This window comes from Aythya ferina (assembly GCF_964211825.1).
Source record: "Aythya ferina genome assembly, chromosome: 4".
In the NCBI taxonomy this organism is placed as follows: domain Eukaryota; kingdom Metazoa; phylum Chordata; class Aves; order Anseriformes; family Anatidae; genus Aythya; species Aythya ferina.
In genome coordinates this window covers 6,832,907-6,860,880 of record NC_140300.1, presented here as the reverse complement: position 1 = coordinate 6,860,880, position 27,974 = coordinate 6,832,907, and the positions used below count along the sequence as shown (strand labels likewise).

General features: G+C 35.2%; 1 protein-coding gene across 3 annotated transcripts; it reads left to right on the top strand.

The window, feature by feature from the left end:
• Positions 1 to 23,492, top strand: SPON2 (spondin 2). 3 transcript variants are annotated; one of them, XM_084517807.1, is made up of 7 exons: positions 1 to 87; positions 17,152 to 17,215; positions 18,019 to 18,244; positions 18,624 to 18,847; positions 19,110 to 19,301; positions 20,360 to 20,534; positions 22,730 to 23,492. In XM_084517807.1, exons 1-7 carry the CDS (start codon positions 65 to 67, stop codon positions 22,906 to 22,908), a joined length of 1,083 nt encoding a protein of 360 aa, XP_084373933.1. In that variant the 5' UTR covers positions 1 to 64; the 3' UTR covers positions 22,909 to 23,492. The 3 variants fall into 3 exon arrangements, with proteins under 3 accessions (XP_084373933.1, XP_084373934.1, XP_084373932.1); XM_084517808.1 differs by lacking the exon at positions 1 to 87 and adding an exon at positions 12,642 to 12,729; XM_084517806.1 differs by lacking the exon at positions 1 to 87 and having other exon boundaries at positions 16,769 to 17,215.
• Positions 23,493 to 27,974: the final 4,482 nt, after the last annotated feature.

Below are 27,974 nucleotides of genomic sequence, written 5' to 3'. Positions count from 1 at the left end.
CATTGAACTTCCACTTTTGGTGGATTTCTGACTGACTGATGTTTTTCCATTAATCCCAGGAGGAATGGATTCATCATCAGAGCAGAGGTGAGGAGTTGAAAGGTCATGGAAAATGAATGTTCTGATATTATTCCATAATTTATAGTGTGGATATTGCTGTTATACAAATGGAATCTGTTGGTATAGATGCGTATATTTTCAAAAGAATTGAATGGCTGAGTTTTTTCTCAGTGGGAGCTGAAATTCTGCTTGTAATTCTGTATGACAGACTCATTCAAGCTTTCTCAGTGAAAAGAAGACTGGTCAGAAAAGCACAGTACAACAGGAGAAACAGAAAACTGAACATTTTCAAAATTAGTGAAGTTTGTTGGTTTTTTCTGTTGTTGAATTTGGTCCATTAACAATGGCTTAACTATGTAACTTAAAGCATACGTTTTCTCTTCTGAAAGTTCTTTACTAGTGGAGAAAACATGTTTAATTCTCTTCCTGTCTAAATTTTCCATTTTCTATTTAGGAGGTGATAAGTTTGGGGCCATAGTGGCTGTTACTGTTCCTTTCTATGCCCTTTGAGAGCTCAAACTATGAAATGAAGCCAAAGCTGCAGCTGCAGCAGCAAATATGCACTTTTTAAATGAGAAACATCTTGCTGATTTCCTCCTCCCTTCAGTAAATTTGTGCATAAGATGAAGAATAACACATCATGTAACAATTAGGCCAGAATCTATTAACATTTCAGTTGGTAAAAATGAAGTTAAATACAGGTATAACAACTTTTTCATATATTCTGTTGTTGTTGTATAAACTATTGTACATATACCATTGTATGTGGCATTCTGCATTCAGAAGAAAAAATACCTTCTTCCATTTTTTCTGTATGTTAAGTTTTTACTCTTTGGTTTTATATGATTTTTTAAACTGGTAGCAATTTTATACACATCCAACACGTTGGTATAAAATTTTGCTACATTTCAGTTAATAATTTTATATAAAGAAAGCTTAGCTTCAGTGTGTTATCATAACATTTGTTATTTTCCTGTCATGTCAGCTTCATGTACTTCTTCAGTTTGATTAATTCTAACATTTGTCCATTGGAGGGGTAATGATTTATTGTGTGTGGAAATTCCACAATACCCTATTTTTCTTTGACAGCTGTATTTATTCCAGTGAGCTAATTAATGGGAATCCCAGTTGCTAAGATGATTTTCTGATGTGTTGACAAAACCCAATGGAACAGCTGACAACTATACACTGGGCTTTCAGGAAGAAAAAAATGGTTTGTTTTCTTTTTTTCCTCCCCTGCTCTTCAGGTATAGAATCCAAGGATCGTCCATTTGAGAGCACAATGAATACAGCTGAATCTTTCAGTTTCACTTAAAAATACATTTATTTATTTATTTATTTATTGTAATAGTTTATTTTTAAAATTTGTCTATATGACTATTTGGCTAAAAAAAAAAAAAAAAGGCAACTGAAGCTAAAATAATTATATTCTACTGTGGTTCTTTTTTAGCTATCTGAGCTACTTCCCACAGTGGATTAAGCAATGTGATTATAGTGATTAATTTTCTTTCATAGTCTTCTTTATACAGCACTCTGTGATCTGATACATAGAAATCTTTCATCTAGCAGTTAAAGGCAAGACATAACTATGGCTGCAAGCAGAAGACAGAAATATTTAAACTTGCAATTAAATGCAACTTTTAAGAGCAGGATGAACTTGACCTTATTTTTGAGCATCTCACTACATTGAGGGTAATTAATAATTGACAGTTCTCATAGAAAGTGACAAATTGATCATAATTTAGAATCTTGAAATCAAAATTGGATGCCTTTGAAAAAAATATTTTTTAGCACAATCAAAAATTAAGACTGACAACACTAATTTATAGTAAAAAGAAAAAAAAAAGTAAAAAAAAAAAAAAAAATGTCCCAATATGAGATAGAAAGAAGTTCTTTGGTCCATGTTATTTAGAAGTCGGATAATATAATTGCAGTGGATTCTTCTGGTCTTAACAGTCTGAATGTACAAAGAGCTGTTCAAATAACACATGAGTACAAGCAGAAGATAAAACATTTTGAAGTGAAGGATAACATTAGGGAGGCAGTCTGGTTTAGCAATTAGTGCATGGATTCACAAGTCAAAAATTCTACATTCTATTCCCATATCTGACATTGATTAGCAAGTCACATTAGGACTTATTATCAAAAGTCAGATATGCAGCTGATCATCTAATTAAGATCATCATGCTATTAGCATAACTGCATTTGCAAATCATGCATGCAGAGCTTTAGCCTTTGTTTAACCTTGATCTGTGATATGAAAGCAATCTGTGTTACAGACTTATACAACCCTCTTATTCTATGATTTGAGCAGCTCAGTTTTTAATATATTTAATCTCATCAGATTCTGTCAAACTCAGTAATATTACTTATCCCCATTTTAAGAAATTGGAAATGCAGCACAGAAATATGAGGATTGGATTTCAAAAGATGATTAAGCATTTAAAGATGCAGATAACCAATTAATGACATTTTCTTGTCCCAAATAAGATCACATCCTTAACTCCTATATTTATTTTTAAGACTTTTTTAGTGCCTAAAGTGCTTTAGAATTAGGTTCTGCATCTTGTGAGGTCTAAGTTCAGCTGGAAATTATGTCCACATTGGCAAGTAGCAGAGACCAATAGAAGTAGATTAATAAAATGAAATAGTCAGTACTAAGGATTTAGCATTCACATGTTTTAGGGGGCTTTAATTCTGGGCTAGTTTTAGTCTTATCCTGTGGACTGAATGCTTCCCAAAGCTCACCTTCTGATTACTTCCATTCCAAAATTCAGTTTGCATGGGGCTCCAAGACTAGTCCATAATATGAATGAAAGCATGGTGAATGGGAATGATCAGGAAATTTGCTTCAGAAGATCATACCCAAGATAAAATATTGACATACACTTTCTCTGTGATTATTAGAACCAAAGCCACATAACAATTATATTAAGTAATTGAATTTATCTCTGCAAAGCTGGAGAATATTGATATCCTGACCTGAAAAGCTTGTATTAGCAAGTATGTTTGGTCATCTAATAGGTATGGTGAGATTGTTTTGTGGTAGCACACGGAAAAGCTGGGTAGAAACAGTTAAAACTAACTTGAGAAGGGATATACTTGATTTATGGAATGTTAGCCAAATAACAAAACAAATACTCAGCTCCAGTGCAACTTTGAAAATAGTGCTGCATTCTGGGAGTTTTTTAGTAAATATTCCAAATCTTTCTTGGCCAAATTTATGAGAGAAAATACTAATTTTCCATCCACTGAACTACTTTCTCATTTTCATAAATTTTCCACCTGATGAGAAAATGAAAGAAGAAATATCTTCTTTTAATATATCTAAGTATATAGACAAAAAATGAAAGGCTTTTATGACATAAAATGCACTTTCATCTAATAAAGGAAATTAGAGAGAAAAAATTTAAAGAACAAATATGATCAGCCAGGTAAAAATCCCCTGGATTTGCTAAATCCACTAGCTACTGTTTCATTCTTTTAAATTAATTATTTTTTTCACTCTTACATATTCTCTTTCTCTCTATATGATGAACATATGAGAGGCGCTCTGTGAACTGATATTCCTAACCTAAATGTTCCATTTTTTTTTTTCCAAAATATGAATTAACTTCTTTTATCATTGTACATATAAGAAAACACCTGTCCATGTGACATCCAGGGATGTCTGAGATTTTCTATGCTGTTTAGATTTCCTCCCTTTTTTTTTTCTCATGCTTTGGTTACACTGAAGAAATAAATACACTTGAGCATTACTCAAGAGAGATCAGTGAAAGAATGCTGGAAATAAGAGAAGGTACCTCATTCCTCTAAAAGCCTTTTCATACCCTGAAATATTACATCAGAGTGAAAAAAAAACAACACACAGGATATAAACAACAGATACTGAAAACAAGTGAATGAATTGAATAGGGTCAGAGGTTAGTACCTCAAAAAGAAAAATCTGCATGGATTTTAGATCAAAACTACTTCTATGTATCTGGATTTATTTTATTTTTTTCCCCTAGGACCTCAGTTATGAGGTAATTATATTGGATTTCCAGAATTTCATTTTATTTTTTTTTTGCCAAGTTCCTTGGTGAAAATCTGTCTTAATTCACATCCTTTATCTATCTTTGAGTGTAAACTAACAGTCTTGATGACTTGTATAAAATACTATGGATAACTCAAGGCAGTCTTGTATCACTCTAGAAAAGCAAGCTACTTCTAGAGATTTTCCAGATGTTACTGTCTGAAGGTTTTGTGATGTGTCTCTTCAGAGGCTCTTTGTCTGATGGATAAAACAAAGGTGATAGATTTTTTAAAAGTATATGACCCTTTTCTCTCGGTACTATACATGTAGTATCCTCAGCCATCCTTTTAGTACTATTGTACTTCTTAATATTGTGCTTATAACTTATTTCCAGTTACACTATCAGCATTATACATATTACCCTAATTGATGAACAGTTTTTGAAATCTGATGTAGCCAAAGAATCCTGCTGAAGAGCTCAAAAAAACCACCCTGTCGTGGTTTAACCTGGCTGGCAGCTAAATACCACGCAGCCGTTCGCTCACCCTCCCCCCTCCCTCTCTGGGACGGGGGAGAGAAATGGAAAGTGAAGCCCGTGGGTTGAGATAAAGACAGTTTAATAAGACAGGAAAATAATAATAACAAAATAATAATAACAATAATAACAATAATGTTACAATGGTGATAATAGGAAAGTAATAATAATATGTACAAACAAGTGATGCACAATGCAATTGCTCACCACCCGCTGACCGATGCCCAGCCTAACCCCGAGCAGTCCAGCCCCCTCCCCCCGGCTAGCCACCCCTATATATTGTTTAGCATGACGTCAGATGGTATGGAATACCCCTTTGGCTAGTTTGGGTCACCTGTCCTGGGTCTGTCCCCTCCCAGCTCTTACTGCACCCCCAGCCTGCCTGTTGGCAGGACAGAGCAAAAGGCTGAGATGTCCTTGGCTTGGTATAAGCACTGCTCTGCAACAATTAAAACATCGGGGTGTTATCAGCACTCTTCTCATCCTAAGCCAAAACACAGCATTCCACCAGCTACTAGGAAGAAAATTAATTCTGTTCTAACTGAAACCAGGACACACCCTCATGGTGGTTTTTTGCATTCGCATTCACATTTCCAAAGGGGTTCATTTAATTCTTGTCTATTTTCTCTCCTAATATCCAGCAGGGGTAAATCCCAGAGGCTGTCCTTGCTTCAGGTGAGAACTTCAATTCACAGTATGTCACCATCCTACAAAAATCTACATTCTGTAGCAAACTTCTGTTTCACCGATTATCCCTGCAGTAGAAACTTTCTGATGTTATGCTTTGTTTTTCATCTGCACAAATACATCTGCACAGCGTTTTTTTGTTTGTTTGTTTTTGTTTTTAAATATTAGGAGACACTCAGATGCCATGACAACAGTTAGCACTAGTAGAAGCTGAACAGATAATTGTTTAACATTTTTGAGAGTTACTGCAGGGGTGAGACAAAGAGGTGGACACATTTTAATTATCTTTGTAACATCTACCCGTTTACTCTTTTCTGTATTCTGCCTGATATAAATATATGCATATTGCCCTCATTCTGGACTATGCTATTGTAATCCAGACTCAGCAATATGAGCATACACCTGAACCATTCTGGCTCATGTATCTGGATCTTCTCTCCCCAGAAACCAGAGCGTAAGGAGATCTGATGAGTCCAGGCCTCACCCAGGTCTTATTGAGATAGGAAAATGGCCAGGGTGCACTTCTGAATCCAGAAGCTGGGAAAACCCTTGCAGGGACTGCAGAGTACCTCCTATTTCTGCTCCTTATCTTCATGACAGATGCCAAGATGGTGTTTTGTTCACTGTTTAGCCTCCATTTTCTGCTTTATTTTCAAAGGGTGTGACAGAGCAGCAGTGAGAAGGGCTGCCTCTTGCTTTTTCCTGGCTGTGGTAGCCTGGGTCAGGTGGACAGGGGATGGGAGAGGAGATTACAGTGTCTTCATGCAGACTGGAAGGCTCCTGAGAAAGCACATGGCTTGCTTGTAGCAAAGGAGCAGATCTACAGCCAAGCCTCAGAGGTCAAGGAGAGGATACATTCCTAGAGACCCAGAGGGAGACTGTGTGAAGGCTGCTGCAACCCATGAAGGCAGCGCGAATTGCTGGACTCCAGAGCATCTGGAAGGAGAGACTCGTTCTGAAAGGAAATAGAAAACAGGGGGAAGATTTGTTTTCAAAACTTTTATTTAGTCTGCACCATCTGCAGACTTGATCTGCATTTGCTTGATTTTAAGGGGTTGTCTGTGCTCAAAGAAAACACAAAGATTAGAACCGCTTTAGTGTCTTAGGGCATGCTCACTCTGCAGATAAGATTGGTTAGTACTACCTCAAGGCTCAGACTTCCTCAGAATCACAACATAACCTCATAAACGCAAATGTTTAGATATAAGCTTTCTGAGATGGAGGCCCCCTCTTCCTTATTTGGAAAAGACTATAGAAATATTAGTAAATTATCCCTGGGGTAATTTATTTGGCCAGGCCTGCTGGTAGCAGGAGACGAATAGCTACTATAATGGACTAGATACCATGGAAAAATAAGCTTGCTGTTCAAAATCTTGAAGTTGATCTAATCTATGATGACAGCTAGGCTCTGGTTAGTACAAGAAATCTAAGAGCATACTGTAATACTGTTTTCTTTCTTCTTCAGTCTTTGCATGTTTTTCCATCTGTAGATGCTAAAATCAAACACTTAAGTTCTCCAGAAAAGCAGCTATCTTATAATCCACACCATGAAGTGTTTTTTACATTCTGTTTATCAGATAATTAATTTATAAAATCTGTGGTTTGACATTACAAATTCAAGGATTTATGAGCCCCCATAGATTGGCCAACTTCTCTGCTGTCCTGCACCCTCAGACAATACTAGCACGGTCCAGTAAAATGAATGCCAAAGTTACTGGATGAAATTATCAACAAAAAACATTGATCTATGAACTGTGCATAAAGCATTACACACAACCTTTCTTTTTTAAACCCTTCCCTTTGTGTTTTGGGACAACTGACAGTGTTACTGAACATGAACTGAATCTAGATGTCACAGCCTTTGTAGAAGCACTACAACCTACATTCAAACCGTACAATTCTTATAAAAGAATTAAAGTTGCACCATACTTTGCTTGTTACTATCTGTTGTATTACACCAGCCAGATGAGATGACAAGGGATTGGTGTTAGAAAGTAAAGGTTAGCAAAAATTATAATACTTATTGTCTGATTTGACATATTTGATAGGACATTTTTGAAAGATCCAACAAAGAAAGCGTGTAAATAATTCGATACTGTGAAATTATGCGATTTCTGTGATAATGGTTTGGGCTTTGTGTGTAATATGTCTAGACTTATCTTCATAAATGACTATGTAATTCACCATAGATTTTATGAACTGTTGTCTTCAGAAATACAAATTTATTTTATTTTATTTTGGTGGGGAAAAGGCAGGTCAGGCAATACTGTCACCATTGTAAGCATTGCAAAGGTAGCTTCTCATGCTAAGAATAAGAAAACATCCAAACATCCTCTCACCTGCAGTTTCAAGGACATGACTGTATGTATTTATATCAGTTTTTATAACACTAGAATAACAATTAAAGGGAAAATATTGATACTGTCACTGGGGATGATCCAAAATTTGGCAGATATATGCTTCTGTAAAATCTTTCACTGTCGGCATCTCAGTATCTCTGACTATTTTTATTCACAAGTAGTAAAAGAGAAAGGCTGCTTACACAATCTAATTTGCCAAAAGTAACTTAGCCAAGAGAACTGTCAAAATCACTATTAAGATAAAGACATCTGTGTCTGAATTAGAACAGCAGGGAAGGCAAATGCTGATGTAGCTTCTGAAATAGTGAACATGAAAAGTAGGAGATACAAACATGAAAGAAAGGTGTTAAACAGAATATTGGTAGTGACTACTGAAAGCTTGTTAAAAGTCCTAGAGAAAGACTTCAGAACTTCCAGAGAAGGCAGAGGATCCACATCTGGAAAAAGGTAAAATTCTTTTTCTTTATATCATACTACAGAATACTATAAACATACAGTATTTGAGGAAACTGTGTATTCTTGGAAAATTTGATGACAATACTAAATCAGTGGGGTAACTGGCAAGACAAACAGCAAATCTGGTCTCCAGGTAGACCTTCATAATCTTGAGAAGATCAACATCAAAAAGTTCAACAAGGAGTCCACAGTTCTGCCCCTGGGGCAAAATAACTTGTGCATCAGCTCAGGATGGAAACCAACAGGCTGAATGGAAGCACTGCTGAAAAGAACCTGGGTATTATTTTGGACCCCAAGCTCAATGAGAGCAAGCAGCACTTTCTCATCATGAATAAAGCAAAATGCACACTGGGCTACAACAGGATTTGCAAGGCCAGAGGACTGATGGATGTTATTACACCCTGTACTAAACATTGGAAGGTCACACAGATTACTGTATTCAGTTCTGAGATTCCCAAATCAAGAAGGACGCTGAGAGACATGAAAGGGTCTAACAGAGGCCTATCAAGACAAGTCGGACTACATGATGTATGAGGAGAGCTGAGTGAGCTCAGACTAAACCGAGCTTGTTTAGTCTAGTGAAGAGGAAGTTAAGGGCAATCTGGTAGCCTACAAAAACTTGAAGGGTTCTTCCCATCAAAGAAAAACAATGCCCAAATTCTTATTGATAATGCCAGATGAGGTAGTAAGGGACAAAGGCCACAGGTTGTACCTTGGGAAATTCAGATTGCTCAGGAGAAAGAACTGCTTCATAAGGAACAACATTACAGCTGGTTAGCCAGGTGGTGGAAATTTTCACCCTTGGTCCTTTAAAGACTCAGACAGACAAAACTGGCTTGACCTAGCTGGGGTACAGCCCAGCTTTGAGTAAGAGGTTGGACAAGAGACAGCCAGAGGTCCCTTCCAACTTGTGTTTCTAGGATTCCATGAAATAAATTGATTAAATATTTTTGATTAAATAGATTCATTAAATATTAAGTATTGTCCATTAAAAATTTAGGAATACATTCTTGTACTTACCACATAGGTTTGCTGAGTCAAAACAATCACTAAAGAACATGATTTTACCTTCTATATACATCCAAGACTGGTGTTCAGTTTGCACTGCTTTTCTGAGCATTCATTATCAACACTTTTAAATTTCCAATTTTAACTGGTCTGCCTTTTTCTATTATAGTAATTCTAGAGACAGCTAGGAACGCGTTATATTATAATGGTCATATAGGTCAATTACTGTCCATATAGCAAACTAAAGGTGAGAAAGGGAAGAATGCAAATTATCACTGAAGTCTTTACCCAGTTCTACACTTATTTACCTCTCAGTTTTATTAACCTGTAGCACTTTCATGTAATATATATATATATTTGCTTCTAATAATGCATTCAATTCATAATTATAAAAATGACATCCAAACAGCTGCTAGGACAGTTTCCCAGTACCTGTAAGTGACAATATATTCAGTAAACTGCATTGTAGCTTTGCAGAACAGGTTAGGACAAGAAGTGAAGAATAATATCCTTTCTTAATGGAATCCACAAACAGAATTCAGGGTGGTTAATTAAAATGTTGTCTGGCCAATGGCTTTTCTATTGACAAAAGAAATTACAATATGAGTTTTACATATTTTAAAATAATAGGTCAGATTCTTATTATATTCATGCTGGCATAATCATAGGGTATTTCTGTTGATACTTATTCATATTTATACCAGTGCTTTAGAATTAAAAATCCATTCAAGCATTTCTAGCAATACAGTGCTTCCTAGAACAATACTTTACACTGATTTAGTTTTAGAAGTAAAAGAAGTAAACGAGCAGCACAGCTTCCCAAAATATAAATTGATATCAATTTATCCTTTATTTGTAGTTAATGCAGAATATAATGGAGAAAACTTACATTATCTTTGTTGAGGTCACTTTTTCATTGTAATAACTGATAAATAAAATTCACATTCAGGCACTTATGATTATTAATAATGCAGCGGTCTGAAATTGCAGTAAAAATTACAAGGAATTATATAACCCGTTATATAAAGAGCAGTTTTCTTCAATTTCAAAATAATAAACTTTCTAAAAAATGAATTTCACTTTCCACAATACTGGCCAAAATAATCATTTAGAAAAATAAATAAATCTTAGTTTTCATGTTTCCCTTACTTTTGCTGAGAATCAAAGAGTGAATAGAGCCATTTATTTAATTCATTATTTCTGGATAATAGCAAGATTCTTGTTGTGGACAAGGAGTCTAGCCTGTGGTCAGAAACAAAAGTCTAAACAAAAAGTCTGTGCTGTCCTTTACTACCCTTAAGGTTTTTGTGCTCTTTTATATGCCTTAAAATCTATATTTTTTTCTGCTGTCAAAGCTGTTAGTTTTGTTGAAAGCTTCTTCCTGTACATTTAGTCATATTTATAAACAAGTTATAAAACAATTATTTATATATGCAGCATCATGTCTTTATTATAAATTCACAATTGCAAATGTTTTAAATGAGGATGTATTTGACTCCTTCAACAAAATGTTGGTAGTGTTGTTAATTAAGAGAATCCAGTTGATAGGGGTTGACTTTATAACGTGTTTATAAAATGCTGTAAAAAATGCTTTGCAATATTGCTTATTCTGTGAGGGATTACAAAATATGTGAAGTTTCCTATAATAAACTCAGTGGGCAAGCTTTTAGTACTCTGCAGTATTATTTGTGTTCCATGCAGAGATTCTGAACAAGCACATGAACATTTCTATGTAAGTTACTGTCATTGATCAATGTGCAGAGATAACTGCATAGAGTTTTTCTCAGAACTCAAAATAAGACTGTGTTAGCATGGAACTGTTTCTGAACTAATAGATCCTGTCTCTCAGTCAATTAATTACCTTCATGATCACCTGTGCATTTAGCTTTCGTATCTCTTGTTTCAGACAGAGATCGGTTGGTGCTAAATCAAGGAATTCTGCATTGTATTCCATCAAATGCCACAGCCGTATTCTGTCTTCCATTGAAATCAGCCCTAGGTCACCCTCCTTTACAAGCCTTCATTTTGCTATTACATACCCTGTATTACATATGAAAGAAACCACAGATGTGTAGAGAACTTATGAAAGTATTAGATAAGTGAAAGTTTTGTGCCTGAAGTGCTGGAATAAGATCTGAAACAATGCCATAGGACCATAGGATACTTGAAGGTATAATGGACCTCATGAGGTCTTTAGTGCAACCTCCAACTCAAAGCAGGGTCAGCTTTGAGCTCAGATCAGATTACTTAGTGTTTATCCAGTCTCATCCTAAAACCTCCAAGGAAGCAGACTGCACTGCATCTCTTGGCCAACTGTTCCACTGGTTGACTGTTGTCACAAATAATGGACCTTTTACTGAATGAGTTATGTGCAGAATCTGATATATGAATGACTTTTCATGAAAGACCAATTCATTTTTAATATTATTCACATGACTTAAAAATGCAACTCTTAAAACTCCACAGGTATCATTTAAGTATATTAGTATATTTAAGGCCTTTAAAAACAAACAGTCAAACAAACAACAACAACTAAAACACAAGAGAAATCAACAAAACTGATGGTGAAGAGTTGCCTTGATAGTGACTATTTTAAAATTTAATTTGGTGGTCTTCTACAGTGTTGCCAGAGAAACATGGCATTTCTACAGGGCAAAAGAAGCATCAAGCTGGTTTTAGAAATTCAACACGTATCGTACAGGCTGTACACCCAATGTAAAAAATGAATAATGGAATGAAGTAATATATTAAGACAATTCTTTTTTATATTGTGTGTGTTTGCACAATACCACAAAAATAACCTGTGTGGTACTGCAATGAAGCTGTAGTACGCTGTATATTAGATTCTCTTCAAAGGAATTTTTTGTTTGAGTTAGAGGTTTTCTTGCAAATATCAAAAGTAAATTTAAAAGCAGGGATTCCCACAAGTGTCTGAGTCAGGTCTACAAGGTTAGCGTCTTCTAAATATTCAGCTTGTTTCAGAGTTCTGCTAAGTCATGTATACTGGACAGTCCAATCAGCTAATGCTGCTGCTGCAGGCACTCTGCAGATTAGCACAGGGCTCTGAGCTGGCCCTCATCCCGCAGCTCAGAATACCAGCCTGATGAACAGGTCAAAGAAGCTGTTTTTCTGCCGAGATCTGTAGAGTTTTGGAGGATGGAAAAAAGGCAAATTAGGCTTTTCAGTACTAAAAGTGACTTAAATATAGATGATAGAAGAATGCTGGAGCTGTTTCTTACTGAGCAGTGTCACTGTGGTCAATAAAGCTGGAATTTTTCCTTATCTTGGTCTGAATTCTCAATGAGCCCTGAATTAAAAAGCAAAGCAAACCAAGAAGCAACAAAAAAACAAAACCCAACACCCTTGAAATGGGAATCTGTAAACTCAAAATACAGGGTGCAGCAGGTTGAACTACCAGCAGGTTGAACCTTGATTATAGACATCAGTGAGAACATTTAATGAAGTGCACCTGGTTTTAGATTCAGTAACAGATAAAGATACCTGAATCAGTTACTTATGTGGGCTAGGTGTCTGGCCAACAGAGCCTAGTAATACAGTTAGTGGAGACAAGAGAGCTACTCATTGGCTATTCATTTGGTCAAATACAGGTATGTATTAAAGGGTGAGCTGAACAGTTCTCTAGACTATAGTGACTATAATGATTATACCTCCATTATACAAAGTGGTAATTCACATATCTAGATCATATGCATACGCATATTTTACATGCCTTAGTCTGCAAACTAAATCCTTATCCCAAAAGATAAGTTGAAATTCAAAGTTGCCTTAACTACCATTGCAACATCCAGTATTAGGAATGCTTTGTATTGTATTTTATAAAGTCTTCTAAATTGACACCATAACATTTTCATGGTACAATATTCTGCTGCTTACCACTCTGATATTCAGATTTTACAATTTAGAGGGTTTTGACTGAACGTAAACCTTTTGGCATTTTTGAGTGCCCATAATCGTATGTGTATCCATGGTAACTGCAGGAGAGAAAGTATGGGTGTTTAATCCTTCTTAAGTAATACAATGTTATGTTTTTCTTGTACACAAAGAGATGCTAGCTATTCAGAAGCATATTAAACAGCCTTCACATATCAAAGTTGTACTACTTACCAGCAAAATGGATTTTTTTTTTAGTAAGGTTTTAATGTAAGATAATATTTTAGGAATAGAGAAACAAAATTTCTCGAGCTTCTGTTCTGAATAAAGGTGGGCAAGCTAACTTCAGATTAGTCATTTTAGTCCAATCTCCTTTTTCTTAACCTTACAGGTTAATTGAAAAGTCTTAACTAATCATGCCAATCTCATTGCTTACCAGCGAAAGCACTAAATTATTCTGTGGCTAATCAAAATGGAATTTACACCCTTTTAATGCACTATATTCCTGTGTAATAGCCTAAACATGTTCATATAAATGTTTTCATATACTGTAAATGATGCAAGAATCAACATGATACTAAATGTACTGCTCTATCTTTAAGTAGAGCTTTTTTTTTTCTTGTTTTATTATTTTAGATTACCAAAAATACAGAACACTCTAGAAACAGTTATGACCATTATTTAAAAAACACACACAAAACATTTTTGTTTTATACTTTCAATCTTTCACCCTCTGAATCTTAGTAAAGCCTGCAGAAACTGTAAGACTGTTTTCTTATTGACAAGAAAAAGCAAGAGTTGTACACAAACACAAACAAAATTAAATACAAGTTCAGCACTGATGTTTAAGTAAAATAAGCTTTGTCTGCCTTAAGCATTCAGGGACCATAGAGGTATGCACATGGATGGAAAATAGGTGTAAAAAAAACACACAGACTTTAAAAAATATGTATATATTGCTGCGAAAGAAAAAAAAAATCCAATTCTATATACATGCAAAATGGTTTCTAAATGGAAGTTTTTCCCCCCAGTTTTTCATGAGTCTTCATCTGTTTTTAATGGGACATGCACACCAAAGAAGGAATGCAAGCAGAGATTCTGATGCCACAGCAATTTTTTTCTCCAACTACTGGCCCACAGAAATTTGGCATCTGTGGCTTCCCAGCCATGAATGTAATTCATTGAGTGGAAATCTGTTTGTTTTTGGGGGGGAGAATTTTTCTCAACTATGAGATACTAAATTTGATGTTCTGTCCTTCACAATGTCAGAGACTGATCATGCTTAGCAGGGTTTCCATTAAAAGAAATAAGATTGGGAGTTAGTATTTTATGACATTATTAGGTGTCTTTTTTTTTTTTCCCCTCCTTCAGCAATGAGGGTGGCAGGTGATGAGAGCGGGAAGGGAAGATAATTAAATAACGTCTAAATTTGCTGTATTTTGTACAATAATTTCACTGTGTAAACCAAAAAAGATAAGAGTAAGTTTGTAGGTTCTGAAGATTTTATTCCTCCTGAGAACTCTATTCCTCTATAGAACTCTATAAGTGCAGAGAACTTATTGTAAATAAGGAATGGTCTGCTATAGGAATGTTAACAAAGAAAATTTCCATTCTGGACCAGGATCTGAGAGTGAGCCTAAGGACTATAATCCAGTTTCCATCTACCTGCATACTTTGAGGAAAGAATCCTTCTCCAGTTTTTCAAACTTCAAAGTCCCTAATTAGCAAAGTAGTAAGGTAGAAAAGTAAAATATCTAGGCTCAGCTGTTTTCCTTTAACTGTATATTTAAGTTGAAGAGTCTGATAACCTCAAAAAATGGGAGTAATGGTACTCTAGAAGAAGGATTAACTGATTACACAAAATTGTAAATCTGGAAGACATCTCAGATGCTCAGTACAAAGCCTCATGAGGTACTATTCTAAGAGAGAATCAACTAAACTTTTCTCGTTTTTGATATTTCTTTGTGTAATCCATACTTAGAAACCTCAAATGACTTTCCAAGTTCATGACTTCCGACGATTCAGTCTTTCATCATTTAGTAAGTTTTCCTTATAATATCTGAGCCAAATTATTCTGCCTGCATGTATTGTCCTATTCCTGGAGCCATTCATAACATGTAGTCATGGAACTAGAATGGTCTAGTCTGGTGATGTGCCTTTTGGCAGTAATTTCTGTTTGAGAAGAAGAGTCTGATCTCCTAAATAATTCTGTGCTGGATGCAGAACTAATTGCTATGTACTCAGTTTAAGTGTTCTCCTGGAAGTGTCACAGTATGTTTCAATATATGAATTTAGCTGGATCAGTAATTTGGTGATAAAGATAACCACAGAACCAATTGAAGTTTAAAGATAGTAGTACACAATTTTATATTAACAGTTCTATCTGCAACGTATTCTAATACTTATGGGAAATTTTTATAGCCTCTAGAAGGCTGCATGAGCTGGAGACATCACCCACTTCTGATGTATGTAGACTATTCTCTAAGGAACCTGTGGATCTGGAATTCTGAGCATAGGAGGGTGAGAGGTGGATGTAATTCACATAACATCCTACAACAAACACTCAAAAAAATGGTGTAAAAATATCCACAGAGTCTCTTTGCCCATTTTCTTAGGGGACTCTGGCTCCTGGAATAGAAGTAAATTATGGGAAACATGGATGTTTTCACTGGGAAGAATATAGGACAGAGGAAGAAACCTTGGAAACAGAGGGTACAACCATGTCTAAATAGTTAATCTGCTACAGTGTTCCCCAAATCTATCCAGACATACATGAATTGTTGATTATGGGTGCTCAATCCATGTATATTGAAACTTTCAATAGATTCCATTTTGCCAGGACAATAGGGAAATGAACGTCATTTTAGACATCACAGTTTATGTGTATCTTGGCTTTTCTTGCTGATTTACCATGGGTAGGAGGCAGAAGGGAAGGAGAAATTTCCGTTTAAAGTGCCACAAAGCTCAAACTACTTTGTTGGTAACACCCTCCTGGTGGACAATAGCTTATGTCACTTAAGCTATGATGGCCTGGGATTCTCATCTGAAAAATAACACTTATTTTTTTTTCCATATGCTGTACCATCTTATTAGATATCTGTGGAAGTACTTCAGTGACATTCCTCACAATTTCAAAAGAAGACTCTGTGCAAGACTTTCTTCATGGTTCATTGTAAACTTTTGAACTTCCTCTGCTGATCAGCCACAGTAGCATTTGTTAACCTTATAAGCATGGCACAAAGCCCTTATTTTTCCTACAGGCGTTTTAAAAAGGTTGTAGGGAAAATGATTTAAAATAAATATTAAATATTATTTCTTAATTGGGTCACTGTATTAAGAATAATTCTTCATAGACAATTTAAATAATTTTAGTGAGTTAAGTATATGTACTGTGTTACAGAAGATGTATGATTTAACTTTAATAATGAGATTTTTATTTGGGGGTTTTTACTCTGAAGACAGCTAAGAAAAATTTCAGAGCTTCCCAAAACCACTCTTTCCAAAGAAACCACAATGTTACAGAGCCCTTTCATCGTCCAGCATACGGTACCGTAGAACACAAAAATATACACTGTACTACTTTAAATTAATTCATATTTGCAGGAGACAGTCTGTGTGAGTATGTGCAATTATGAAATGCAACTTTTTTTTTCTCTTGACTTTTTTAGCTGCCTCACCCCTTTTATTTGAACACATACATATGGTGTGTGAGAGTGAGCAAGCTCTCTGTAAATGTTTGGAAGGAGCATCTGTCAGACAATAAAACTTACAAGAAAACATGCTTCTCATTTAAAGTGTATTCACTAGAACTATTCCAGCATTGGAATCAGTTCATTTGTATAGCTTAGAGGCATTAATAAGAACAGAGAACTGTAAAGTCACCAGAAAACCCGAACTGTTAGTAAGAATCCAAGGTATTTTTTTAAAAGCATTTCGTCTATTCGGCATTACAAGCTTCTGATAGGAACCTGAACCAGCTGACACACAGGAAACCTCTGATAGTCCATCCAAAAAGATTGCAAGTAAGAAGATGGCATGCTTTTTGCAAACCTGGAAAGTCTAAAGATTACAATAATTGTTGGACCAAAGGGACCCTCTTCAGGCATAAATAGCAAGACTCCTACTGTCTTCTCTTGCAGACCAACTCAGCTGCCAGCAAAAGCAGGTGCTCTCCCCCTACCAGTGCTCCAGAGGAAATATTTAGTGAGTATTCACTGCTCTTTTTACAAAATAATATATTATTAGTGTTTTAGTTATGTTTGCATAGTTCTCTCAAAGGAAAAAAGCATTTAAAATTAAATTTTTAAGGCTGTTATTTTAAACAATTGCTTGAGTTCAACAGCCTGATGCAATTATCATATTAATTTAAAAACAAAATTTGCACAGCCTATGACAGCAACTTTTAAAAAATATTGGTTTTTAATAACTCTGTAGCTTTAACAATCTGAAGCAATTGCGATGTATTTTTTAATGCACAAGTTATGACAGCAAAGTAATTTATATATATTTGAAATGTATTTGATTTTAAATGTTATGCCATAAAACAGTCTTTGTAGGACACAAATTTAAAATAAATCATTTCTTTTGGCAAAGTAACCTGCAATTTAATCTTTAGAAGAATAAATATACCACTAATGTTTTCCACAGAAACAGTTGCTACTCTAATTAATTCAAGATGTGACTCTAATAAGATTTCAGAAGAAAATCAGAAACAGATTTTTCTGAGGTAGTACTATGAACGAGGTTAAGATATTTTTATTTTCATTAGAAACACTTGTCCCAGGTAGAATTACGGATTTGTAGTATATAGCCTGGAAATATCAAATCCAAAAGCATTATAATAATGTTCTTAGAAGCATAACAATTTTAGTGTTTGGGATATATGTTTTCTTTTTGTTATATCTTATGCTCTGTTACATTTTATTAGGTAACTCTTTTCAGTTTTGAGTTTAGAGTGACTAATGCGTCTGACTTTTTTTTTTTTTTTTTTCCTTTTCACGTGGAAGGGAATGGAAAACTTGATGTTTGTCTACTGCTCCAGCAAAATTATCTGGACATTGCTTGTAACAATTCTAGGTTATGCCAGCAGCCTGCCTGTGCGTGATGATTCTATTTGCACAGCAGAGGAACTTGCAAAGTACAGCATAATCTTCACAGGGAAATGGAGCCAGACTGCTTTCCCTAAGCAGTATCCACTTTATAGGCCCCCAGCACAGTGGTCATCAATGCTAGGTAAGTGAAGTATGTATAGTTTTAAGATCAGATAAATCTCTTGACCACTGTGATTTTTATTTAGTTATTTTTTTCCTCTCAATAGTAAATTTTAATATAACTAATGTTAAAAGAAAGAAAAGAGCCAAAGTTATTAAGAATGAAATGCAGAAATTGAAGTATCCACAATGCTTTCAAAAATCTACAACTGTTTTCAATTGACTTCTGTTTTCAATTGGTTACAGCTGAAATAAACAGTGATAAGTCAAATGTTTTAGTGTTCACTCATTTTTATACACAATTTTTCTTTTTTTAACCTCAGAAATAAAACAGAGAAACTGAAGAAATAGGGGCAATCTAAAACAGACTTTTATGTCATGCAATGTATTCACTCAAATAGGTGTTACTCATAGTTCTGACTACAGCATGTGGAAAAAAAATGAATATGCCAGCAATGGTGTACGTGATTTTGCTGAAAAGGGTGAAGCATGGGTATTAATGAAAGAAATAGAAGAAGCTGGAGAGAAAATTCAGAGTGTACATGGAATCTTCTCTGCTCCTGCCATTTCCAGTGGTACAGGACAAACTTCCACTGAATTAGAAGTGGGTTCAAGACATCCCTTAGTAAGTACATATGCACATACTAATATTTAAAGTTTTTTTTAATGGTTACATAAAATTAAATATTTGAGTTCTCATTGGTAAGTATAAGATAATGCAAAAATGTTACTATAAGAGCATGTCAAATTGCAGGGATCACTGTATGGGTTCTATAAAGCAGAGGTGTATAAAAGACCATTTCCTTCAAAAATGTTATGTTACAATTACAATAACAGTGACTGGAATATAACTGATGCAATCCTGATGGGTTGTTTTGTTTCATTAGGTTTCATTCGTTGTACGAATTGTGCCAAGCCCTGACTGGTTTGTGGGTATTGACAGCCTAAATCTCTGTGAAGGAGACCACTGGATGGAAGAAGTATCAGTAGATCTATTTCCATATGACGCTGGAACAGACAGTGGTTTCACATTTTCCTCCCCAAATTTTGCCACTATTCCACAGGATACAGTTACAGAGGTAGGTGTATATACATAGTTTAGTACCCTGTACTATTTTGAGTCCTCCCTTTAAAGGATAACTATCATTTAATTAGTCAATGGATTCTCTTGTGAAATTGATTTCTGTATCTGAGAGTGCTAATGCTCTCTCTACATGGATTTATTAATAGCTGATAACCCTACTGATCTTGTTCATTTTCTATACCTTGTTATTTTATTGAGTAAATGTAGATAGATCATAAAAAATTGGCTTACATGTAAAGTTATTTATGTAAAATATGAGCATTTTAACATGGTTTTTAATAATTCTTAAAAATATAGGAAAATAAAAAGATTCCAAAAAGGCTTGGCATGACTAAAAGTGTCTAAACAGGAAAATTCTAAGTTGAGAATTGTAAGTACTGATTTGGGGAGGAGTTTTCAGTAGAAAGTATTGCTGAAACCTGAAACTGCTACATTTGAGGGAAAGGAGCTAATGGAAAGCAGAGACATTCTTCATTGCTACTGCAGTGACCCCACTTCCAGTCTTTTTTTTTCTTGCTTTTTGCTTTTGTCATTTATGGGTGGTGGGAAATAGAGCATCTTGACTCAAAGGTTTTGAATACTATAAACATTCAGTCAGTCCTTTCCTTAAGGTCAGTTCTTCTAAAGCCAAATGCTGTTCTAATGAGCAGTGAGAAAAAGAACAGAGAAGCTGGAAAACAATCCATCTGGCCTCCTATACCCACATAACAGCTGCTACAGCATACCTAATATTATTATTTAATAATCTTGTATTTTGTCTTGTAATAATATCCACTGCTTCCCATCAAACCATTCCAAACATATCTCTGTTTTCATTACCTCCCATTCTAGTCCTCCATCCAAGGATGGCACAATTCATTGTGCCCAATCCCAAAGCGTTTTGGGCAAAAATTCTGGGATTACCGGCAGTAGTCTGGAGAACTGGGATTCAAAGAAACCATTTTAATGCAATTTGCTTGCCAAAAAGAATCAACATGATGTGTAAACATGATTTTCCAGTTATTTCTTACTAGTATGATGTAGTTTCTTTAAGGTTTCTTGTTTATTTCACAGATCACTTGTTCCTCCCCAAGTCACCCAGCAAATTCATTTTATTATCCCAAACTCAAAATTTTGCCGCCTATTGCTCAAGTAACAATGGTGAAATTAAAGAAAAACCAGCTGGGTCTTCCTATACCTCATCTTAATCAGCCAGCTAAAAGTAATGAAATATTAGACACCATCTCAGGTAAGTGATTGGCACTTTGATATGCTCAATTCTGTTATTTCTATTCATTCAGAAAATATGTGGAAATCTGGCAGGGGATGTGGATGAAATAGGTGATTAGGCAGAATATTCTATCTGCATTGCAATAGTTTCCAGACTTACATATGGGAAATAAAACAAGCCAGTTGACATAAAAGAGAATCCCTGAAAAAATAAGGAATGGATTTCATATTTGAGCTGTAGTTCAAAGGGTTGGGTTATATCCACAGTGAGGGTTACTCAAGCCTTAGTATCACTATAGGTCAGTGCATTTTATGAGCAATAAACAATATTTGATCAGAGACAAAGTTTCACAAATTCTTTGCAACTTCGAAGTAAGTACTCCCGCTTAAATTCTTGCATGATGATGGAAAAAAAGAACTAGTATTGTTGTCTCTGGGTCAGAAGGCTTAGTGGCTATGTGAAATATGAATTGAAATAATTCAATTGATTTGGAGATATTTGTGATAGCAGCAGACATTCTGACAACAAAAACACTGTTCTTTCTTTTTTCTTTCCTTAAAAATTTACCCCAAAAACTCATTTAGGTAGAGGTGACGTTCAAATATTTGACTCAAGTCAGTCTGAAGGGTAATTTTCTAATCTCCAAAACAAAAAAAAATACTATATCTGTTCCAAGGGAAAGATACAAGTTAGTGTCTACCTTAGGTATTCTCTTTATAGTCTTCTAGTGATTTTTAATAAATTGTAAGAGGAATGGTTAAGAATAAGAAGACTGACATCCCAAATACCATTAAGTGGGCAGCAATGGGCTAAATCCCCAATGTATTTCTAGAATATCTGCTATGTTCCAAGAAGAGCTTCTCCAAAATAATTTTAAAGATTGAATGCCTCTAGCTTTGTCCTAAAGTCACCTTATAATCACAAAAATAAAGCTAATTCTCCACACATGAATTATACTTCAATAAGTGTCTCTATCAACTTATGCTTAAATGTATTACTATTAGTAAACAAGACATATTCAAAGTGAGCGCTTCAAATCACATTTTCAGTCACGTCTTTCCCACAACATTTGAAAGGAACATTTGGCCCTTTTTAGCATTTAAATCTAAAACAATTCATTTAAAGTACAGTATTTAAAAAAAAAATAATTAAATCTTACATCCTCATTTTATAGTATATTAACCAGTAAACCAGTCTATTCAAAAATATATTCCTGAAGCAAAAGGACAAATTTAATCATCAGAGATCAAACTGTGTCACTTGTTCCTGCTAGAAGCATGGGTATTGGGTTCAGAAGTACTGGGTTCCATTGTAATGCCAGAAATTTATACCAGAAGCCACACATTTGATACAGTAAATCTTGAAGCTGGTTTTGTGCACAGCTATTTTATCCACAACTGCTGTAATACACAGATTTAATGCAATTTCCTGTGACAAGCAATATTTTTATTTAACCAGTTAATGAATAAGCACCTATATTTTTAAGACAGATAGCTTCAATGAAAGTACACAATATGAAAAGTACTTTAGAATTTCTGATTTATTTAGTTCCAGTATTAAATTAAATTAAAACTGTATTGAAAACACATTTAGTATTAGAAGGCTTGTATTTACAGAATATCTTTATTGGTAAAGGGAATTGTAGCTTACATGCCAAAAAATATTGAGAAGATTTACTGATTAGAAAGTGTGACTTTTGTTACTTCTGAAGCAAATTGGAATTAGAGTTCAATGGAATTTGATATGAACAACTACAGGAACAATATACATTGCCAAAGAAATACATGTATACATAAATAAACCAGATAAAACCTTTAATCCTAGTGTTTTTAGTAAGCTATGCAATGGCAAATGAGTTATAAAATTGACAGTACATGTTCTTAGGAATGTAATCTTTTGAATGCAATTACTTTAAAAATAGTTTTCTTTGATAGGAATTCTATATTTTCAATTCAATAAATAATCTGCTGCACTACTGATGTAGTACCTCAGACAGTCTCTAGACTGCAACAATAATAGTACCAATGTCCCTGGGTTTAGGAGCTGAAAGCAGACTTTTTATTTATAAGATGACATATGGATTTTATTAATATCAGATGTATTTTTGTATAAGAAAGGACACTACTTCATCATCATTCCTTAATGCTTTGCCAACTATGTATTTGCCTTAAGCACAAATTTATGTAGTTACCTTTTTATTGTGTATATTGCAGAAACACCACTGGACTGTGAGGTTTCCCAATGGTCTTCCTGGGGTCTCTGTAGAGGTCCTTGCAGAAAACCAGGGACCAAGATCAGAACTCGTTTTGTACTTCTTCACCCTGCCAATAATGGAACTCCTTGTCCAAATCTGGATGAAGAAACAGGATGCGAACCAGATAATTGTGTCTGAAATAAATAAAAGATAATAATTTAGTTAATTTAAAAGCAGGATAAGTTTAACTAAATCTAAAATACATGTCATTCAATGTTCCTTATAATTCAGGTATGCTGCACTATTTTGCGGAAAAGATATTAGACTGGTTTTGAAAGTTGTTTAATATCAAGTTTCTTTGGGGGTTAAATTTTTAAGGTTTAGTATGACAACAGTTCTTGACCATTTACAGACCAGAAAACCCAAATAAATCTTTGTTATAAATATACTGTAAGTTCTTGGAGTACCCTCTAGTGGCAGAAAAGAAGACATTTGGAAAGATTATGCTTCATACATGTAAAAATCTTTCTATCACAAAATCTAAACTGGTAACATTCTTAAATGATGTAATTTGTTGATTTACAACTATTTATACCTAGAAATTAATTTTTTTCTCTAAATTATGTTTATTATAATTTATTGGCATTTTTGTCGTCTTTCTAAACATGTTTTACTTGCCTTTCTTCAGAAACTATTTACATAAATCAGAGTGACCAGATGTTTGCAGTATGGCTAAGAGAATAATATGACTGAGTAAACTTGTCTTGAGACTTATGAATACATGAAAATGTCTTTTTTTTTCTCCTCTCAAACATGAGAAGAATACATATCATGAGGACACTCAACAATAAAATTACTAAAAAAAATCCCAGAAGTTTGGATACTAGTACAAAAGTTGTGAACTTAATTAAAAATGTTAACTGAGATTTAAGACCTGACTGATAGTTGGTGAGTGTCGCCCATTAGAGAGTTGTCTGAAAAATAACTGTTAAAAAGTTATCACTGTTGACCATAACATAAATTATATAATTCTCTTTGTATGTGCAGTAAATGTCTTCATGTTCCTTTAAATGTATTTGCTGTTATTTGGGTCATCCTAGCCTTTGCACAGAGAAAACTTAATGACATTTTAATATTATCTAAGACTGAGGTATACACAGATCTAACAAAACACAGTATGTCAGAAACTGCTCCAGATGGCAGGTTTTAATGCTCAAATAACTGTTATAAAATGAATGTAACATGTGGCTTTTAAAGAGTTGTGGCTACTAACTGGAAAAGAATTTTGTAGTAAGACTGTTCAGTAGGCGATATTTATAATCAATCCAGAAAACTTTTACAGCACACTGCATTTCTACAAACACAAAGGAAAGATATTCAACAGGAGACGTTGGGTTGCATATGTGTAGGTTCATTTTTGAATATATCAAATATTGCAATCTTTATTATGTACTTAAAGGAACACACTGTATTCTCTGTAGAGTAGAAACACATGAAAAGTTCTCTATATATTTTTACAGGAGATAAATCTTGCAAAGACCCAAAGAAACGTGAAACTTTATCAGGCTAAACTAAGTTGGTCTTGTGATACTGATGAATGCACAGTTGTTAGAGCTAAGTATAGGAATTTCTACATCTTACATTTTTTGGATTCCCACCGTTGCATGTTTTTCAAAATTATTTCAGTATTCTTTTTATTATACTTTCTTTTCTTGATGTTCCTGTGTCCATTCTGTAATAGAAATAGTGTTATTACAATATTATTTCCATGTTTTGTGTTTAGTCAATTTCTACACCTTTTCAATTTTTTTCTGTCTCCTCTTTATTTTTTCCTCACTTAATGCTTTCTTTTCTTTTAAACTTATTGCTACATATACTTAAATGCTCTCTGAGCACAAAAACTAAATTCAAATTGTTTCATCAGCTGCTCATAGGACTAAACTCAAAAAGAGTTTTGGGCAGAACTCAGATGCAACTCTAAATTATGAATTAGTGAAAACAATTCCACAAAGATTTGCTGAAGTGCAAGGTATCCTTGAAAGAACCTTCCAAGGCCTTCCCTAAACAATGAAGTTTTGCTTGTTCACGTTTTCAGAATAACTGAATGACTAAGCCCAACAAATATAACTGCACCTGTAATTGTCTACATGACTCAAATGTAGGATGTTAGCCTTACAGGATATGATTTGAAAGCAGAGTCCCTCATATTCCTGAAGCCAAAAGTTTCCCGAGGAGAAGATGGAGTTGAAAGGGAAGTGAATGTGTAAAAGGTCAACACGTTTCAGTAAAGTCCAGTTAGTGATAAATAACTTTCTAACTTAGTGTTTAGATATGAATATTCATTGCAGGTTCCTTCAAACGAAAGTTTCCTATCCGGTTAGTTATGTGGATAAGCTTTTTTAATGTAAGAAGTGACTTCAGAAGTCACTGGTAAATATGTAATCCTGTCTGGATGCCCCTGTGGTACTGTAGTATTTGGAGAAGGCCATAAGTATAGTTTCAGATATTCGCTTTGCAAATACCAGGGACAGACATTTCTTGGCAAAACTGTGGGTACAGTGAGTTCTAGTGAAGCACATTCTGATGATGGAGCGCATTTCTCATAATATACCTTTATTAAACTGATTAATGAGGTATGTGATCCATATTTGGCTATGGTTAGGCCTTTATAACTTCTACTTTCAGCACAGTCTTGAATTTGTCTTGACAGTTCTGGGACAGCAAAGAAAGTTCTGTCTGACAGACAGATCTAACAGATCAGTTCTTCCTTACTCTTCCCTCGCATCTATTGTTACAGATGGCTGGCAGCCAAGATACTACGGTACCAAATACATGGAATTTAGGGAAAGAAATACATAAATTAATTTCTGGGTTAAACTAATGTCATACAACACTTTGGAAGGAAACAGAATGGATTTGGAAATACATTTTATTTTCAACAAGAATATTATGCAGGAATAATCAGTTTTCATGTCAGGATGGACATTTTTGCAGCAAAGAAAGACACAGCTAAAGGTAAGTGTAGCAGCAAAACCACTGACTTAAACCATGGTCCTACAAAAATCTTGAATGCCAAATTCAATTCCCTTAGTGGAATATGGTGCCCCGTTACTGAGAACAACTTATCCAGGACTTTAAGGAATTTAAGAACAGTTAGCTGTGAACACATGAAAGCTCTTCCTACCAGTAAGTAGGAATGCCAGCTGAAGCTGTGTCTACATTTATGCTTTTTTATGGGATGTTGCTTCTCTGCACACATCTAGAGTAGCACTTTGGAGCTGACTGACTGGGAAATATTAGGGTAGTTTTGTAGATAAGTGAGGGTACAAGAGAGATTGATGTGATCCATGGTACTGAAAAGTTCTCCTAGGTACCATGGTATAAATGTTTGTTAGATTAAAGGAGTGGGCAGATATTTAGTACTACCAGATAGTCCAGAGGGATCGGTGTGTGTGTGTGTGTGTGTGTATGTGTCAAACAGACTAATTAACTGCAGTTTGAAGCCCTGTTGAAGTTTGCCATGTACATATATCTTCCTACTGTTGAGGAGATGGAGAGGGGGAATGTATCAGAGGGGATGAGTGAGCTAACTGAACAAATTGCATCCACAAAGCCTGCTGAGAAATGTTGCAGGTGAATGTCAAAATGGCACAGGGTCCTCTCTTAAAGATCATTCTGGAGAGAGACAGTCTTGGGTTCATTGAATACCTAGCTCCAATATCCAGGTTCCAATACCCACACTGTCTAACGTAAGCATGATAACAGAAACTAATGTGTACCTAATTTCTAGAACAGGAGGGAATCTGCACACCAGCCTTTCTGATCATAGAGTTAGAACTGTGCCCAGCAGGATATAATTGGTGTGTGAGCAAAAGTTCTGAGAGTACTTGCTGGAATCAAAGACAAAACCAGTTCAGGATACTCTCAGTTCCAGGTAATTGAAATATTGTGGAAATATCAGACCTGATACAACATAATAAAGGTAATATAGACTATTCCATGATAATATGTAATATGCTCAGAAAATAAGTCTAACACCTGAAGCAGCAATTCTGAAATCAGCGAAATCCTGCTTAATGGAATGTAATATGTAGAAGTTTGGTACATGATAAATTACAGGTACTCTGAATGCCTGAGACAAAATGCTCTCTGTATGTTGCATGGCATCCTGATCGCTTGGAGACTGATTCATTTTTGTTTGTTTGAAATCCAACAGCCCTACTATCTTAGTATTTGCTAGACAGAAATATAGAAGTAATGTGTCTGTCCCAGCTGCGCCTGGGCATAGTGAAGAATAAAGTGGCATCCCCTTCTACATCTTGCTTGTCTTCTGTCATTGGAACATGCTTTTTTGGAGACCCGAAGAAATAAATAAAAAGCTGAAAGGGTGGTTCCTTAAGTATTTCATGGTCTGCAGCCAAACATATACTTGCAGATATGGAAAGGTGTGAGAATTTATACAGGTGAATGTCAGTCAAGATCTCCCTGTGCTGGAAGACTAAGAGTCCAATTATGAAATGAGATTCTGAGTAATCTAAGATTAGATCTGATGGATAAATGCTAAAGTAGTAATGGAGTCCTAATATCACCCTTGAGACTCTTCAGGCTTCAATGGCCATGAGATGTGATTTGTATCCTTCCAACCTTAACCATATGGAGTGAAAGAAAAAGCATTAATGTTTAAGGAAATGAGGCTTCTTGTTTTTGACAGTCTCTTTATCAGTACAGGGACATAGTATTTTGCCAGAGGTGAACTAATACTTGTGCCAGAACTTCTGTGAAGATCCTTCATGCTATAAAATATACTGAACTGATAACCACAAAATCACACAGAATGACTAACTGGTTTAGGTCCGAAGGGACCTCTGTAGGTCACTGGTCCAACACCCCAGCAGGTTGCCCAGGGCCATATCCAGGTGGCTTTTGCAGGTCTTCAAGGAAGAAGACTCCACAGCCTCTCTGGACAACATGTGCCTGTTCTCTGTTACACACACAGTAAAGCAATGTTTCCTGATGTGCTGATGGAACCCTTGTGTTTCACTTTGTGCCCATTGTGCCTCTTGACCTGGTACTGGGCACCATGAAAACAGCCTGACTCCATCCTCTGCACCTTTCCTTCAGGTATTTATAGACTTTGATAAATTCACCCCAGTCCTTCTCTAGGGTGAGCAGTCCCAGGTCTCTCAGCCTCTCCTTGTAGAAGAGGTGCTCCAGTCCCTTCATCATCTTTGTGGCCCTTTCTTGGAGGGAAGAGACTCTCCAAG

Bases quoted from the DNA above. Each gene is read 5' to 3' on its own strand.
- SPON2 (XM_084517806.1), top strand. From the start codon at position 17,048: ATGCTTTTTGCAAACCTGGAAAGTCTAAAGATTACAATAATTGTTGGA. The intron at 17,216-18,018 runs GTGAGTATTCAC...TTCACGTGGAAG, and splicing joins TGCTCCAGAGGAAATATTTA to GGAATGGAAAACTTGATGTT. The intron at 20,535-22,729 runs GTAAGTGATTGG...TGTATATTGCAG, and splicing joins AATATTAGACACCATCTCAG to AAACACCACTGGACTGTGAG.